The 17,427-nt window shown below is 47.1% G+C and overlaps 1 protein-coding gene across 3 annotated transcripts in view; it reads right to left on the reverse strand.

Annotated features, from left to right (window-relative positions):
- The window catches only part of Tbc1d1 (TBC1 domain family member 1), a 180,018-nt gene extending 164,673 nt beyond the window's left edge, over nucleotides 1–15,345 (reverse strand). For 2 of the 3 annotated variants that reach the window (XM_041671269.1, XM_041671268.1), the window contains exons 1-2: nucleotides 14,746–15,345; nucleotides 2,184–2,691 (exon numbers count right to left, since the gene is read on the reverse strand). In XM_041671269.1, the coding sequence (XP_041527203.1) occupies nucleotides 2,184–2,600 (417 nt within the window). In that variant the 5' untranslated portion in view covers nucleotides 2,601–2,691; nucleotides 14,746–15,345. The remainder of the gene's footprint in view (nucleotides 1–2,183; nucleotides 2,692–14,745) is intronic. The other variant, XM_041671270.1, reaches the window with a different exon arrangement.
- Between the last annotated feature and the right edge of the window lie 2,082 nt (nucleotides 15,346–17,427).

A 17,427-nucleotide genomic window follows, 5' to 3' on the forward strand; every position in this document is an offset into this window, starting at 1 on the left:
ACTCAGCTGCCTGAGGTCACTAGTTTCTACGTCACAGAGACAGGATTTAAATCCAGATGTTAATATCACTGGACTTTCAAGTGTAAATCCGTGGAGCCTTTATCTGAGACATCGGTGTGGTTAACACTAACATGATTCCTAGCTCTGAGGCGGTTGAGTAGGATAGCGGCTTTTAGCGCTACACATCAGCTTTACTTAAAACAAAAAAAGGCCCTCTTCCCTACACAGGATGTGTGACATGTGTTAGACTTCTTTCTGCCTTTCCGCCATGCTCCTGACATGCGCCACTGAACCCGATCCCTCCTGACACCTCTACCTTCTTCTCTGCTTCTGCTAATGACCTCTGAGACACTGGCCAGAGTGGCAATCACTGAGTCAGTGCGTTAAAGGAGCAAACAAAAGTGGGTGTTTGCAAATCCACTGCTGTCCCTTGGTGTCTTTAGGAGAGTTGTCCCAGGATCCCACGGACGCCAGAACCCCCAGATGCTCTAGTCTCCTGTACAAGAGGTCAGAGTTGGCAAACAGCCCCATCACGACCTCCTATATCCTTCAAACAACCTCTAGATTGCCCACAATGCCTGACATGATGTCAGTGCTCTGTGAATTGTTATACATACTCTATTGTTCAGGGAATAAGGACAAGAGAAAGTGCGTTTGTATGTGTTCAGCATGAATTAGATGCGGGGGGGGGGGGGCGGGGTTGGCAAACATTTTCTATCTGCTGTTAGCTGAATCTACTGGTATGGAAGCTGTGGCTATGGAGGGCCAGGTTATACTTGGCAACAAAAACATTAATTTCCAAATGATATTCTTACACCCTGGGGATTATGCAAAAGAACCCAGTAGGGAGCAGTGGAGAATGCTGGCATTTCTATTCACATTTTAAACTTGAAATTAGGAACACATAGCTGGTTGTGGGGGAGCACTCCTGCAACCTCAGCTCATGGAAGGAGGAAGCAGGAAGACTAGCAGTTCAAGATCAACCTCTGCCATTAAAAAAAGAAAAGGAGCCGGCAGTGGCGGTGCAAGCCTTTAATCCCAGCACTCAGGGGGCAGAGGTAGGCAGATCTCTGAGTTCAAGGTCAGTCTGGTCTATAGAATGAGTTTCAGGACAGCTAGGACTATACAGACAAACAGACAAACTCCATCTTGAAACAGACCAGAAAAGAAAGGAGAGCCCCACTGTCATTTCCCTGGGAACTTTGGCAGCCTCACCCAGTCAGCCTATAGCTCCAGGCACAAGGGATGCTCACGCCTAGCACCCGCGACTGCAGACCCTCAGGTGGGGTTAGCTGCAGGGCCCATGACTGCATCTTGTATACTGTACGAAGCTACATTTCCACCATGGGTCCAACTGAGAAAGTGGCTATATGGATTATATTTTCGTTTTAAGTCGCTGATGTTCATGAGATGCGCAAGTGACTTGGAGTAAGCCCCGAGAAGAGCTACAAAGAACGATGGCAGCAATCAGGCAGAAATAGGCGGGGAAATAGCAGAGTTTTGGCCGCACCTCATACATTCCTCTCAGACACATCATAATACCAGGGTGATCAGATCTGACTAGAGGCTGGCAAAAGGAAAAACACAAAAGAACACCGATAGTATCAAAACTTCGACTTGTAGCTCCTGTTCTTATCAACAATTTTTGTATGAAAAAAATGTTACCACTGCCTTGGGAAACTGGCTAAGAGTATTTCATATTTTTCCTAATGGGATTAAAGAACTTTGCTACTCAAAATGCAGTTTGCTATGAGCTAGCCTGGCCTTCACTGGTCACTTATGGGACACGCAGTCTTGGGGACCATCAAGCCCTGAGCCATGATTTCTACTTTAAGCCATCACCCCAAGGCTCATGTGCACACTGGAACGCGAGAGGCGCCGGAGCTTTAAAAACAATGCCATAAACAACACGGGGCCCTGACAATTCAGCTCTTCTTTATAATTCTAGGCAGGCTTTTCTGTTGAATTTTTAAATCCTGAAGCTGATCATTTTAAATCTATATTACAAACATCCTTCAACAAACACTATAAGCTCCCCATAAATCCCAAATTCTGTTAAACTACGTATAACGGCCGCGTTTTTCTCATTACTCCCAGCATACTCAAAGTAAGCATCCCGACCCCGGCACCATACAAACCCCGCTGCCACCCGTGCCCTATCTTTTGATCCCACCTCCACTTACTTTAGTTTGATCGTCTGCTTTAAACACATAGCAGAGACTCTGACTGTTGGCAGCATCCTCCTTAATGAGACAAGCAAAGTAACTCGGGTCGTGACTGTTGTGAATCAGTTTGTGGACATGCTGAGGCTTGCACTCAAAAATGCTGGAACAGATCAGCGGGTCCCATTGTTGACTTTTCCTCAGGTCAGGTTCACATCTCAGTCCAGAGGGCGAAACCCAGAGCCGGACTTGCTTGACTCCAGGCTCCTTCTTGGCGCCCTGGCCACTGAGTCGTCGTACCTCAGCCACCACCCATGGCAGCATGGGCATAGTGGTGAGCGAATGCACAGGTAAGGCGCCCACCAGCTGCAAGCCGAAGTCCACCGAGATCTCATTAGGGAACGGATGCTTCCTCGCTGTGAACGTGATCGCGTCCATCCTGGGAAAGGGCTGCAGAGGCAGGAACTTGTGCTCCTGTTTTCCTAGTTAAATGGAGTGATCTATTTCACATGCTTCTGAAGGCAGATTCCTGGGGGAGAAAAACAAAATTTAATCAAGTCACAGCAACAGCTGCTTGCAGAGTTATTATCCCAGAATTTAACAGTCTGATACTTAAATGTAAGAAGAAATGGATATTTGTTCAAATAACCTCTACGTAGAATGAGATTCCCTGTAATTGTTTTAGGCATAAAACCTAGAAATGGTGTAACTGTCACATTCGTTGTGGGACACAAAGATCCTACTGGGAATTTATTGGAGAATACAAGCCTCACGGTGTCAGGAAAAAAAAAAAGCAGGGTGGGGGAGGGAGGGTTAGAGAGATGGCTTAGAGGTTAAGAGGACTTGTTGCTCTTGCAGATGACCTGGGCTCAGTTCCCAGCATCCACCTGGTGATTCACAACCATCTGTGACTCTAGTTCCAGGGGATCTGATACCTTCTTCTCACCTTTGTGGGTACTAAGCACACACACGGTGCACAGACATACATGCAAGCGAAATACTCACACATAAAATAAAAAGAATAAATCGAATCTAATCAAGTATATAATAATAAAATATAATATAATACAATAAGCATGCACACACACATGAGCACAGGAGAAAGTGAGACAGTTCTGACAGTTCCACACTCTGTTAGAGCACTTAGAACTTATTCAGGAAATTTCTCTAAGACAAAATTCAATAGCGGTCATTCCCTACCCCCAAAGGAGAAATATTGTGAGGGAAAAAAATCAGCCCACTCCTTTTCCTAGTTCACTGAACCAGACCCATTTTAAACAGCTGACTACCAAATTTACTTTTTAAAGAAAAACCCAGGAGCTCACTCATTCTAGGCTACTGTTCTACCACTAAGCTATAGCCCCAGGTCATAGCCAAATCTTACTTCATTTTATTTTTTGAAGAACAGCTAGCTAGAGGTTTTTGTTTTGTGTTTCTTTGTTTTGGGTAAGAATGTTTTGCCTGCATGTACGTATGTGTACCATGTTGAATGCCTGGTGCCTAAGGAGGCCAGAAGAGGGCACTGCATCCCCTGAAACTGGAGTTTCAGATGGTTGTAAGCCATTATATGGGGTGCACGGAACCAGCCCAGGTCTTCTGTAAGGTAGTCAGTGCTATTAACCGCTGAGCCATCTCTCTAGTCCTCTAGTCCCAAGAGTTGGACTTTGTTAAGATATTTTCATCTAAACTTAAGCTCTAGCATTGGGAGAATGAAAGGGGGTGGGAAAAAATCAAGACATTCCTGAGGATATAGGCATGGGCTCTGAAAAGCAGTGTCCCCTACTCAAAATTCAAAGGGCCCTCCCTGAGCCTGTCCAGAGGTTCAGACTCACAAATTCATACTCTCTTTTTTTTTTTTTTTGGTTTTTTTTCGAGACAGGGTTTCTCTGTGGTTTTTTTGGAGCCTGTCCTGGAACTAGCTCTTGTAGACCAGGCTGGTCTCGAACTCACAGAGATCCGCCTGCCTCTGCCTCCCGAGTGCTGGGATTAAAGGCGTGCACCACCACCGCCCGGCTAAATTCATACTCTTTTAACACACACTTGGCCTTATCACGGTCAAAGCATATCATAAAGATTAGCTTAATTCATTCATAAGTAAATCCTCATTTCAATCTTGTGCCATTCATCAACAGATGCCAGTCATCTTTTCCCAACCCAAATTCTCTTGACTAAATTCCTTATCATCAGCAACTACCTTTAATGTATTTTTATAATTGATTGGTTGACTTTTTTTTTAAGATAGAGTTTCTCTGTGTAGTCTTCCCTGTATCCCAGAACTTGCTTTGTGACCAGGCTGGCCTTGAACTCACAGAGATAGATCTCCAAGCCTCTGCCTCCCAAGTGCTGGTATTAAAGGTGTGTGCCACCATTGCCTGACTCCTGTCATATATCTTGAAGCTCAGCCCAGAAGATGGCAGAAGGCTATTGTGTGAAGCTCAGTGGCCAATAGTGCCTCACGCATCCCCACCCATCCCCGCTCACCCCAGCTCTGTCCATCTCCTCTCACGAGCCCCGTCCAGCCTTCAGTCCTCATACCTCCCTCTAGAGTACTGACCCCAAGAGAAACCCCATGAAGGGCGGGACTGTACCTGTCTTCTTTGCTCTGACACTGGGTCTGGCACACAGTAGGACCTCAAGGGTATCTTAGAGAATGAGAGAATCATCTCCTATCCTAAGAAGGAGGCTGATGACAAAGAAGGAAGAGAAGAAGGTTATCTTTGAAACTCCGTAGCCCTCAAGTCTTCCTTCCCATTCTTCTCGCACAAATTTCTTCCATGTATCTTCCTCTCGATGTCCACTCCTCCCTGTTGCTCATCCATTTCCACTTAGGAGTCCTCAGCTACACTGCAGAGGCACTGAGACCAGACTGCGTGCATTAAAGCCACCAGGGGTCTTCCGGGTTGTGAAATCCAAAGATAGCAAAGTGGCCCTACCCTGCCTCGCTCCCTCTAAATGATTTTTCAAGCGAGCCACATCCCCTTCTTCCTTTTCTTTTTGCATTATCACGCATGTTGGCATGTGTGGACACAGGTGGGTGCCAGTGTACAAGGGGAGCAGAGGTTGAGGTTGGTAGTCATCCCCCAGCGCTGTTCCAGCTTACTCATTTAGGCAGGGTCTCTCAATCAAGCCCAGAGCTTCCTGGTGTAGTTTCCATAGCCTACCTGCTCTGAGGATCCCCGTAGCTGCCTTCCCAGGCTGTAGTTACAGGCAGGCTGCAGTGCCCAGCCAGCATGTCTGAGGGCTCTGGTGACCATAACTCTGGTCCCCACACTCTCATGGCTTACTGTCCTATGTCCCCAGATTTTGTACACGTCCCTTCTTGAGACTCTTCTGGCTCCTGTCTTATCTGCCAGGACCTTGTTTTCAGGTTATTAGAAGGCCCCCAATTTCTGTTTGGCCCCATTCCCTTCCCTTATTCCACCTGCTTTTTCTTGTGACAGTATTACCTTTTGGTGCCAACAAACAGTCAAATGCTCATATTACTGTGAACATGACGCATTCTACGTATGTTAGCTAGCGGTAACTCCTGTGAACCGGGAGACCACAGTCCTTGACTAACTAGTCACAAAGTGACATGGAAGAGTTTGCACCTGGCCCTGAAGCCCATGTTTTTAAATGAGCTGATCAGATACACCCTAATAACTCCCAAGGTTTTTTTTTTTCTCCCAGACAATCTCCTTTCTGAGTTCCAGATGAGTCATTCATATTTTTGTATGGTCTCAGCTCATCAGCTCCTCAGCCTGCACTTAGTTGTCTCTCAGCTGATCAGCTCCTCAGCCTGAGCTTAGCTGTCTTACAACGAACCCAGTCTCAGCTTCCTGTTGACCAGAACTTCTCCTCCTGCATCCCAGCAAACAGCATCACTGGCCATTTTATGCTGTTCTCTGCTTCCTGTTCCCAGAGCAAACCCTGAGACAATCAGCTTAGAAAGAGAAACAGTTCAGTTTAGCTCACGACTGCAGTCCCTCAGACTCCAATGGGTTGTGTTGCTGCTTTCAGGAGAGAAAGAAAAGAAGGAAGGTACGGCACAGATACACCACTTAATTCCCAGGAACAAAAAAGAGGATAAGGAAGGGCCCGGCATCCCATCATCTCCTTCTAGGGCACAGTCTTAACTTGGAGACTTCCCACAAGGCCTACTTCTTAAAGAGTCCATTCTCTCCCAGTAGTGGCTTCCCGAAGACCATGCTTTTACCACGTGGACCTGGCAGCAGCCTGGGGGCACATGACAGCACTGGCCAAGTCACCGGGATTCCTCCGTCATCCCATCAGTCCTGACTCTACCATATAAATATATCTGACCTTTCCATCCCCTAGAGAACCCTTCTGCTATCTATCAGCCATCACATGCCATGATCTCTACACACAAACATTCTCTCAGAACCCTCAGCCCTATATTCCCCCTAATGTCCTCTTCCTCAACACTTTTTGGTTTTTAAGACAGAGAAGTAGTCACAATCACCATATAAGATGTGGGTTCTCGTGGCCTGGTGCCACGGTACACACTATCCCATTCCCCTCTTCTGAACATGAGACTAGTTACTAACTGTGAGGGGCCAGATAGTTTTCCTCACTTGAAGGGGACAAGTTGGTCTTCATGGTTAAACCACTGAGAGAAGAAATGAGATTTCTACACGGGAGGTAAAAGACCAATAGCAATAACCAGAATCAGCAGTGATGCCAATTTCCCATCATCCACAGGCAGGATGAAACCTGTCACAGAGCATCACAGTAGAAGAAACCAGGTTTAGGTAACCTGCCTGGATTCTGGTGAAGAATGTATCCACCATAGATGTTTACAGCAGAGGCATGATGGGAAGTGTAGTTCAGAATAAAGGCATTCGGTGACCCTCCTCATGATGTGTGTAGAAACACTGGAGACCCAAGGAGAAGAACTGTCTCTCAGCCAGTCCTACGTTCATCCCTCGAGTCCAGTTACATCACTGCTGAAGCAACCATGGCCTCTTTCTTCCTAGGGAGGTCAGAGCCACCGGTAGCATGCCCTCTCCATTACTACACTTGGGGGTCTCATTGTCGCACGTATTTTAAGAGTCTGAAGAGGCATCCTTCAACAGACTGCGAGCTTCATACACCAGTCAGGTTTGGGAGTAGAAAAATCAGTATTTGAATTTTAAACCTTTTCTAAGACAGAAATGAAGTCTGTTCTTTATTCTGTTTTCCCATTTTATGTGTGTGTGTTCTAAAAGTAAAGTTTTATAATGTGAACATAGCTTACAGCTATTTTAAGATTTACTTTTATTATTTTTAACTATGTGTATGGGTGGGGTGTGTGCACACGAATGCAGGGGCCCTAGGAGGCCAGAGACACCGGATCTCTCTAGAGGCGGAGTCACAGGCAGTTGTGAGCCACTCTATACAGATGCTGGGAACTGAACTCTAGTCTCCTTAAAGAGAAAAATGCCCTCTTAACTGAGCTACCTCTCAAGCCCCAATGCTATGGTTTTGTGTTGAATTTTTTTTCTTTTTCCTTTACCTACCTGTTGGTTTATTTATTAGTTTTTAATTAAGTTTATTCATTTATTTTACATCCTGACCAGTTACCCCTCCCTCCTGTCTTACCATTCCCTTCCCCCAATCCACTCCTCTGTTTCTGTTCAGAAAATGGCAGGCTCCTATGGGTGTCAACAGAAAGCATGGTGTATCAAGCTGAGGTAGGACTGAGCTCCTTCCCTTGTGTTAAGGCTGGGCAAGGTAAGCCCTTCTGAGGAATAGGTTCCTGGAAGCCAGCCAAAGCATTAGGGACAGTCCCTACCTAGGAGTCCCACAAGCAGATCAAGCTATACAACTGTCACACTTACATAGAGCGCCTAGGTGGGTCCTCTGGAGAGTCCCTAGCTGTTGGTTCAGAGTCTGTGAGCTCCTATGAGCCCAGGCTAGCTGTTCCTGTGGGTTCCCTTGTGATGAACTTGACCCCCTGGCTCGTATAATCTTTCCTCCCTCTCTTCAACAAGGTCCCCAAAGCTCAGCTCAGTGCTTAGCTATGGGACTCTATTCCTGTTTCCATCACTCACTGGATGAAGCCTCTCTAACAACACCTGGGGAAGTTACAATCTGAGCACAAGAGATGAGCAATTCGGCTACCTATCCAATATTGCATTTATTGGCTTTTGGACACGGGGTTTCTCTGTGCTGCCCTGGATCTCCTGTAACTCACTTTGTAGATGACGCTGGCCTTGAACTCATAGAGATCCACTTACCTCTGCCATATATCACCATGCCTGGTCTTTCTTTTCATTTTAAATATTGAAACCTACCAACAATAAAGCAACACAGTATTGTTTTTTTTAAGATTTACTTATTTATTATGTATACAGTGTTCTACCTGCATGTACACCTGCATGGCAAAAGAAGGCACCAGATCTCATTATAGATGGTGGTGAGCCACCATGTGGTTACTGGGAATTGAACTCAGGACCTTTGGAAGAGCAGTCACTGCTCTTAACCCCTGAGCCATTTCTCCAGCCCCCCAAGCAATACATTACTTTGTTCCTGAATAAATTTTATGAAAGTGGGGGTCTCCTTCTTCCTCCAGTGTACAGCCACGACCCCTAGTATACAGGCACTCATGGTAACAGAAGGCCTTAAAGTTCAGATAATCCAATAAATAATATTCCCTCCCTCTTTAGAGGTGAAAGTGGCATTAAAAGCCGGGCTTGACATCCAGCCCTGTAACTGAACCTGCTTTAAGTTCTAGCCGTTGACAGCTGCTAATCCCAAGACATGTTTAACGAAACCCTAGAATGAGCACAAAGGACAGACCTGAGGTCTATCAATTATTTTAGGTAGCGCACTTATAAATCAGGTGGCAACAAGCACGACAAAATGGTTCTCTGCTTTCTTGTCATTTCAATCATTTGGTGAACAGTCAGTCATCGAATTAGTTTTGCCATTTTATTGGCAAAAGTATTTGAATGCTTCAAGGGCTCCGCTTTTCAAGCAGCTGTGGGACATTCGAGTGTATCTGTACAGGAAGTTAGTCCTTATAATACTTAGGAAAAGAAGCAAACTGAACTCAACATTAGATATAATTATTTCTGAGTAATTCAGATGATTCTAATATGACTGCTACAGTTTTAGATATGAACTGGCCCCGGTCTCCTGTTCTGATCATGTGGTCCACAGTGACTGGGACCCGTTTTCGGAGGTTGTGTGACCTTCGGCATGTATGGCCTAACTAGCAGAAGTGGGCTAGCTGCTGTGGACAGGGCACTAAGGTTAGGTCTACCTCTGGTTTCAGTTCATATTCTCTGCTTCTGAATCTGCCAAGATGTTAACAGCCTCGCCACATGTCCAGCAGCACAGGCTGGCCCATCTCCTCCCTGCAATCCCAGTAGCACAGGCTGGTCCACTCTGGTATTTCTGGAAACCACAGTCCAGAATGAACTCTTCCCCCTTCAGTTCTTTCTGCTTAGTATTTTATCAAAGCAACAAGAAAGTAACTAACGCAATGAGATTCAAGATAACTCAGGCTAGGTAAATAATCATGTCCCTTTTTGATCAAAAATATCATGGAATAAACAAACTATTGCATAATGTAAGCAAACCACCGCATTGTTTCAGAGCTATCCCAAATCACATCATCTCCAGCGGAGAACCTTCTGCATTTTAAATGCCAAGGAGAACCACCTATTTAGAGGTCCCTTTCTGTCTTGTACCCAAGCAGTGAAAATCATGCCCTGCTAGTCCAGGGGGGTTCTGCTTAGGTTCTTAGTAAAGTCACACATATGCAAGCCTGACCCTTTAGAATGGCCTTTAAACATAGCAGCTACCCAAACAAACACAAGAGCGTCTTTTTCTAAAACCCTTTCAGTAATCTTGTTAACGAGACCTACTAACCCTGGAAGCATGAGCTTGGGAACATGAAACTTTAAAGGGAGCCTGGTTCTTTCAAGCCATTTACAAATTTCCCTCATATATGAAATGAAGCGACTGGGTTCTGGAGAAGTGGTTTGTCTAAATTTAGTGACAGATTTGGGACAGTTCAAGTTCCGGACTCCCATCCCCAAGCTGGAAAGAACCTCAATTTCCCCATAAGAACACTTTCAAGTGTGAAATTGAAAAAGCAAGTGACTTAACTTCTCCAAAATCTGAAGTTTATTCTTATAGGAGAATAAAATAAAATCCTCTCCGAGGTTGTTCTGTTTCTGAAATCTGGTGAATGCAATTTCCATAATGCAGAATACCAAATGTCCCCCACATTGTGTGAGGATACAAAGCTGCTTCCGTCTATGATTTAAGAACAAAATAGTGTGTGGGGTGGGAGGAGGAGTCTATGAGTCTAAGCACAGGAGAAGTCAGGGTAGAGTTCACAAGCTATGTAGGGGGAACCCTCTCCCTTCCTAGTTCCATATCACCCCATCCCAGGACACAGAGGGTGGAATAAAATTCTCCAATAGCTAGCCTAGGCAGTTTCAGCTCTCACCTAATCAGAAGGGCACTAGGGCTCCATAGGGTTTTAGTGGGTGCCCTAGGGTTGTGTCCTGGAAGCCTGGCACACAATGTGACTGTATTAAAAAGTGGTGGACTTTAAGAAGTAAGGCCTAGTAGCAGGTGACTGAATCACGGCCAACTTCATGCAGAGAGCAATACTCCTCTGGTAGGGTGGGCTCTTTCTGCAAGAATATATTAGTTCTCGCAAAAGGGCGTTATTACAAAGGAGCCGGCCCCTTCCTTTTTCCCCTCTTTATCTATGACCTCTGATTCTCACACACATCTGCCTGGTGATGCTATCCACCAAGTTGTATCGTGTACAACGACTGCTTAAAAACACGGCCTGTCACTTCTTTCTCCTCCAGCGAGGGCAGTGATCAGGTAAGGGAGATCCTTTGCAGTTATAGATATGGCGTTCCGGAAAACAGTGGTCTCACTTTCTCACCCTCTGGGGTGCTCAGTGCTGGGGTGTGCCTCTTTAACTTGACATGTCAAGTGACAACCTTTTGGAATGGCTTCTTATAGAAGTCCGAGCTAATTCAAGCCAGTGTGTGTGTGTGTGTGTGTGTGTGTGTGTGTGTGTGTGTAATCTTCCCTCCTGCATGGCTGCTTTGAGTAGTAACAACAGTCAACACAAACAGCGCTGTGTATCTATTAACTAACTTAACCCACAGCAACCATACATAACTGAGAGAAAAGAAACGGTGGTCCCCTCCAGGGAGAGCACTTGCCTAAGGTCAAATGGCTAAGCACAGCATGAGGATTTGAACCTGTATCTTTTGGCTCTTGGGTTCTCCTCTTCTTGGACTTGCTGCAGATGCCCTTCTGGACTCCCACAGTTGAGAAGGGTCTACTTTATCCTCCCATTTCACAGACGGGTTCTCTCACTAATAAATAGTGAAGGCAGATTTGAATCTGAACCTGTCTCATGCACAGACTCCGGTTCTTCTCACCCTGACGGTCTCACTACTCCTCAGACATCTTTCTCACTGGCGTAAGTTGACTGCTGTACCTAAATTTTCCATAGTTTTTGAAATTCAAATTTAATGTTGGAAATAAAACATAAAATAAATAAACAAAAATAGCAGTAATTTTTTTAATTAGGTAACAGGTATGTTTTAAGCACTCTACCTGTGTAAGTCCATAAATTCTGGCAAGCCTATAAGTATTCTCTTAGTTTGAAAATATAGATTCATTTATTATATATGATATTTGTTTTATTATATTTGTTTTTGTACTAAGAATTGAACCCAGGGCCTCATCCATACTAGGCAAACATTCCAATGCTGAATTATATCCCCTTCTTTTCATTTTAAGACAGAATATTGTTTAATTAATTAGGCTGGCTTCCAACTCTCCATCCTCCTGCCTCAGCTTTTATAGTAGTAGGAATTGGGTATGTACCACCCTGTTAAGCAATAAATAAAGATGTGCTAAAGTTAAATGAGTTTGTTATCTTTTGGTGGGGGTTGTTTGTTTGGTTTTTGGGTTTGGAGAGAGTAGCCTGTAACCCAGGAAGGTCACAAACTAATTATGTAGCCAAAGCTGACCTGGAACATCATGTCTTTTGTGAGGAATCTTCTTTTAAAATATTTTCATTAAACTATTTCAGTGAGGTTGAAAAGGAAGCAAGGTGGGGGGAGAGGACAAAGACAGCAAAGCAGTTGCATGGCATGGGAGCAGCTCTTTCTGGAGACAGAGTCCATGTCCTTGCTCCTGGGATGCGAACCCTGCACACCCTCATTGCTGGACCAGCCAGTTATTTTAATGAACATTTTCTGCTTCTCCAAGTTTAATGTCCAAGAACAGAATGGGACTGGGAGGCAGATCAAGCCCCGGGATTACCGGGGTCGTTAAACTTGAGAAGGGCAGTAAGGCAGACACAGAAAGGGCAAGGCAAAGTATCTGTGCCAGCCCAGCCACACACGCCGCTCCTCACAGGGGCATATGTTTTACGTTTCCTTGTGACTATAAAAACTTTGGGGCCTGGGACCTACAGAGAAAGGCTGGGGTGGGGTGCTTCAGGGAGCTATCTTTGGTGAAAAAAAAAGAGAAGCATGTTTAAAACAGTAGCCTCTCAAGCAGCTGTGGTCCTTGTTGCCCCTTATTCTATCAAATAGCTGGCGGGGAAGGGGGCACAGGCAGCCTTTCCCTAAGGGCACAGCCTAGAAAACAATGGGCCACAACATAGCTCCTACCAACACCACGGCTACAACATGGGCCACAACATAGCTCCTACGAGCACAACAGCTACAGTCTTCTTGGTCCAGGCTGTCTTCTGGAGCAGTCGGTCAGGTATTGACAAAGGATAGTCAGGGGAAAGGCAACACTCAGGGTTCTTCCAGCCACCCAGCCCCAAATGCCCTCAGATAACTGTGACAAAGTAGGTGTTATAAGTTAGAAGGCAAATACTGACATGATGTCACCCAATCAGGAATGTCCCCAAGGTGATCAGGGAGCCCTTGAGCTCTCCATGGGACAGACCAGGGTAGACTGTGGCAGGGAGTCCCATTGCAAAGTTCTCCTTTGGTATCAATAATTCATAACTACACCAATGCTCCCCCTTTTTTCTACTGGTTTGTAAATGACTGAACAAATCCACAAAAAGCATCCCTTTCAAGGGCCCCTTACTGATTTTAAGCCGTCCATCAAGCTACAATGGATCCCTTTATTGTCTCTTGGTCATCAGTTAATCCATTCAGCATGTTATGGGATACCCTCTAACTCACTGGCCCATCTTACTATTCAGTAGCTCATCAATGGTGACTTACAGATAAATTTAGAGAGTTAGTGTCTTTAATTTGATAGGAACCAACACCTAAAAACAGACATGCTGGAGGCCCAACAGCCCATTTCTAACAGTTGGAAAGCACCCCTTACATACTCTTTCATGTACCTTCCTGATTCCCCAAGAGAGTCAGGAAGACGCTGATTCTGCGCGAGAGGAAGCAATCCTCTGAATGCTAAAGAAAGATAAAAGAACTTATATCTTTCAGAGAGCTACAGAGCTCTCAGCCAGGCGCAGGACAGAAAACCCGGTGGGGAGCCGGGTAAGTGGCAGCAAGGTGCATTCCTACCTCTTGGTACAGCTGCCCTTTCCTCCTCCCTCAGACCCCTCCCACTCTGAGCAGGCCCCACAAACAACAAAGGCCAAGCGTGGCCATCCTCCAACTCATAGCAATCCCACTTCACATCTGAGAGACTTAAAGCAGGCTCTTTTATCAGTGTAGGTGCAATGCAAAAAGTTTAGAAGTTTAGGCTTGTAGAGATAGCCGAATTTCTTGGGTGTGACCCATTTAAATTAGGTCATCAAAAACTCCCTTCCAACGCCCGATTCTACTAATAAAAGAACTCTCCCAGTCACCTAAGAGGAGAGTGAGAGAAGGATGAGGTGAACGCCTGTCCATCCATCAATACCGGGGCACTGAAGACTCAACTGTCTGCTGAGAGGAACAATCATCACTTTCAATTTCTTCTCCTTTTTAAGCAACTTCCGGAGAACCAGCCATTTAAAATTTAAAAAAAAAAAAATCACAACCGGGAACGCCACACCTAGGCGGATTTCAAACAAAACGACCCATCTTTCAGAAAAGAAGAAAACTGCAACCTGTGAAATTTGAAAGAGTCTTACTCACGTAGCAATCCGGAAGCTGCTAGAAAACAATTAAGCCGGGTTTCAAAATGACCAGGACAGGATGTGCCCATAGAAAGAAATGTTGAGTGCGCCGAGAAGCTGCCAAAGTTAGCGCTGCAAAGTACCCTGAACTTTGAAAAGGTATCCTAGGGTCACTCTGACCCCTTCCTCCCAAGCTGGTAGTCTTACAAGCACTTTCGCCCTGGTGATATTTGGCGGGAGGGAGGGGGAGGCGGGAGATGCGAGAAGAGCTGGGGAGAAGCCTGCCTGAGCGCTCTGGTCACAGAGAGCATCAAGGTTTCGGTTCCCTCCAAGCAGGGGACAAAAAGGTGGCACTGCAATCCTTTCTCTTCCCCCTCCCCCAACGGCGCACCCCTAGAGACCCGGCAGCAACGCCCTTGGGTGGCGGGACCGCGGCTTCTCCTCAGTGAGGGAGCGCAGGGGCTTGCAGGAGGTGGAGGGCTGCGCGAAACCCTAGGGACCCAAGGTGGAACCTACCAGCGAGGTGGCGCGCTCAGAGCTCCGGGCTGGGCTGGGGCTCGTAGATGCTCCCCAGCACCCTGAAGATGGCCTGGGAGGGCCAGGCGTCCATAGTCTTCAGCTGACTGCGCTCTTGCCGCCCTACGCAGCTGGAGTGGGGACCGTTCCACAGTCTGGCGCTGCTTCTCTTGCGGGCTGAAGATACGGCGGGTCCCGCGGCGGCTTGCAGCAACAGGCACCGCGGTGTGGCCGGCGGCGGCGACAGCAGCCGAGGAGGAGGTGTCTGCGCGCTGCTCGCGTTTCCTCCTCCCTGGCTGGGCGAGCGCGGGGGAGGCGGGGGCGGGGACGAGGGGGCAACAGCGGGGATCTCCTTAGTGGGTTCCGCGGGAGCCAAGAACAGGACGCAATGCCCTCCCTTCTCCTCCGCTCCGTGCGACTCTGGCGGGGCGACACGGCCCAGATTGGCGAGTCACAGGCGAGCAACAGCTGCTGCAGTGCGGGTCCTCCACGGCCTCCCTCCCCTCGCTCCCCAGCGGTCCATCCTCAGCCCGCCCAGGGGCCACCAGGCTCCACCCCCACGAGAGCTTGGATAAGGTGCACGGATCGCTGCCCCATCCAGCCTCAGCGTGAAGTCCTGGCCCGGGATATTCTCCGCGTGCTGGGGACGCGGGCCCACGAGTGATAATGGCCTTCGCGGCGGGATGTGCGTTTGCACATCGTGTTCTTGATGGCCTATTTATAGCAGGTGGCTCTGACCGTGGCTACTTTGGCCCCGGAGGCTCTCAGCAGGTGGTAACGTAGCCTGGGCTCTGGCCAGAACCCAGCTCCTCCACACGCACTCCTCCGAAACTGACCGGGATCACTGCGCAGCTTACCCGCAGGCCACCCAGCCACCAGCCCTCCCCCGCATCACCCTTCTTCCTGCACTGGGGTCTAATGGCAAGAGGGAGGAAACCGGGCACCAAAGGAGGCTGGGACGCTGGTACTCCGGGCAGGAAAATCAGGGACTCAGGAAAACACCCGGGTTGGAGTGCCCTCCGTGGATTAAACACCACTAAGCCCATCTCTGACCAGGTGCGGGAGTGACGCAGAGCCCAGACTGCGCGCTTTTTCCCTCCCTGCGCGCCGAGCATACACGCACGCAAGCGCGCTTGTGTACACGCCAGAGAGCCACGAAAAGCTCCCAAAGCATCCCAGAGCATCTTAAAGCGGGTTAAAGAGGCAGTTTCACTTAGAAGAGCAGAAGGGGTGGAAGAAAAGTGAGCACTGCAAGTGGGAGCTGCCAGCTTGGGTTGTATCTAGAACACTCTGTAGCTATAGTGTGGGGATAGCTTACTCTTTATTACGGCATAGTTTGTCTGCGTAGTTTCAGATCTTTAAAAAAAAAAGAGTTAAAGAATACATACAGCTACGAATAATCTAATGAGGAGAATACTGAGGAGTTTATGGAAATTGTTCTGCAAAACAGGTCAGATTTTCCTGTTAAACCACAAGTGTCTTCGGGATCAGATCATTATTGTTTCGTTCAGAACCCCATTGTTCAGTTATCCTTCCCTCTCTGTGACCTTCAGACTATGGCTACCTCCAGAGGGTCACCTGTAGAGACAGGTGACCAGTCAGCCATTTCAGGAGCACCAGGGCCACCTTTCAGAGTCTGAGAGATGGTGTTTGGACCTATTGTTTAATCACCTTGCCTGGCAGTCCCCCCTGTGGGAGAAGGGACAGAGGATTTGCTGGACTATACTTACAGAGCAGGCCAGAGCCACCTCAGTATTACTGCTTCCTTCCCTTTTCTTGTCCTCCCCCCTACACCTCCCCCCTCCAAAAATTCTGGACCTTGAGTGCTGGAGGCTTAGCAGCAAGGTGGAAGCCCAGTGGTATAGGAAGGCGGGGCTTGGGTACAGAAGTGGGATAGTAGAGGAGCCTAGGCCCAGTCTTGATGTTGGGAGGCCTGGGAATAGTTCATTCCCCATAAGCTCCAGAAATTTATTCCCCATAAATTCCAGCAAAGAGGTGTGTATAACGGAGAGGCAAGCAACCTGCAATAACCCTGATCTGGGTTGGTGAAGGCGTGGTGGCCTTGAGGCAAGCAGTTATTTCTGCTTCACCTCTCTAGTTTCCAGGGGCATTTAGTGTCCCGAAATGATAGTGAGAAACTGTATAGGACTTTATAAAATAGAATCCACCTATAACACAACACATAATAGAGAATTGTGAATGTTTTGTCTTTTTAAATCCTTAGCTGACTTATTCTAGATGTCAGGAAACAGCCTGCCTACCTAGCCCTTTGGTTGATAACAGCTCTGGAAGAAGTAGTGAAGACTCTAGAGCAAGGTGGACATGTGGGGCTTGCAGGGGAGTGGAGATCTTCCCTACAGGGGATCCCGGATGCTAGTGTTGACCGTCTTGGCGACTTGACAGATAAAACTTCCACCTAGGAACCTATCAGCCATGGATGCTGCTTGGTTGTCTTTGGACAGTCTATGTACTCGCTTCCCTGCCCCCAGAGCTTCCCACAATCCTGAGCACAGCACTCTTTCAGGGCTCCCTCTCGAAAGTCGTTCCTATGCTCCAGATTTAGTCACTTGCAGTATAATTAATTATTTATTGCCAAGTCCTAGCAATATTAATACCAGCTCTAAGATAGCTGCAAGCTCCAAAAAAGACAGCCATTCTAGTAGGAAGCCCAGAGACAAAGAC

The sequence above is a fragment of the Microtus oregoni genome, unplaced genomic scaffold, assembly GCF_018167655.1.
Source record: "Microtus oregoni isolate MIOR12 unplaced genomic scaffold, Mior012 000021F_ref0000039, whole genome shotgun sequence".
NCBI lineage: Eukaryota > Metazoa > Chordata > Mammalia > Rodentia > Cricetidae > Microtus > Microtus oregoni.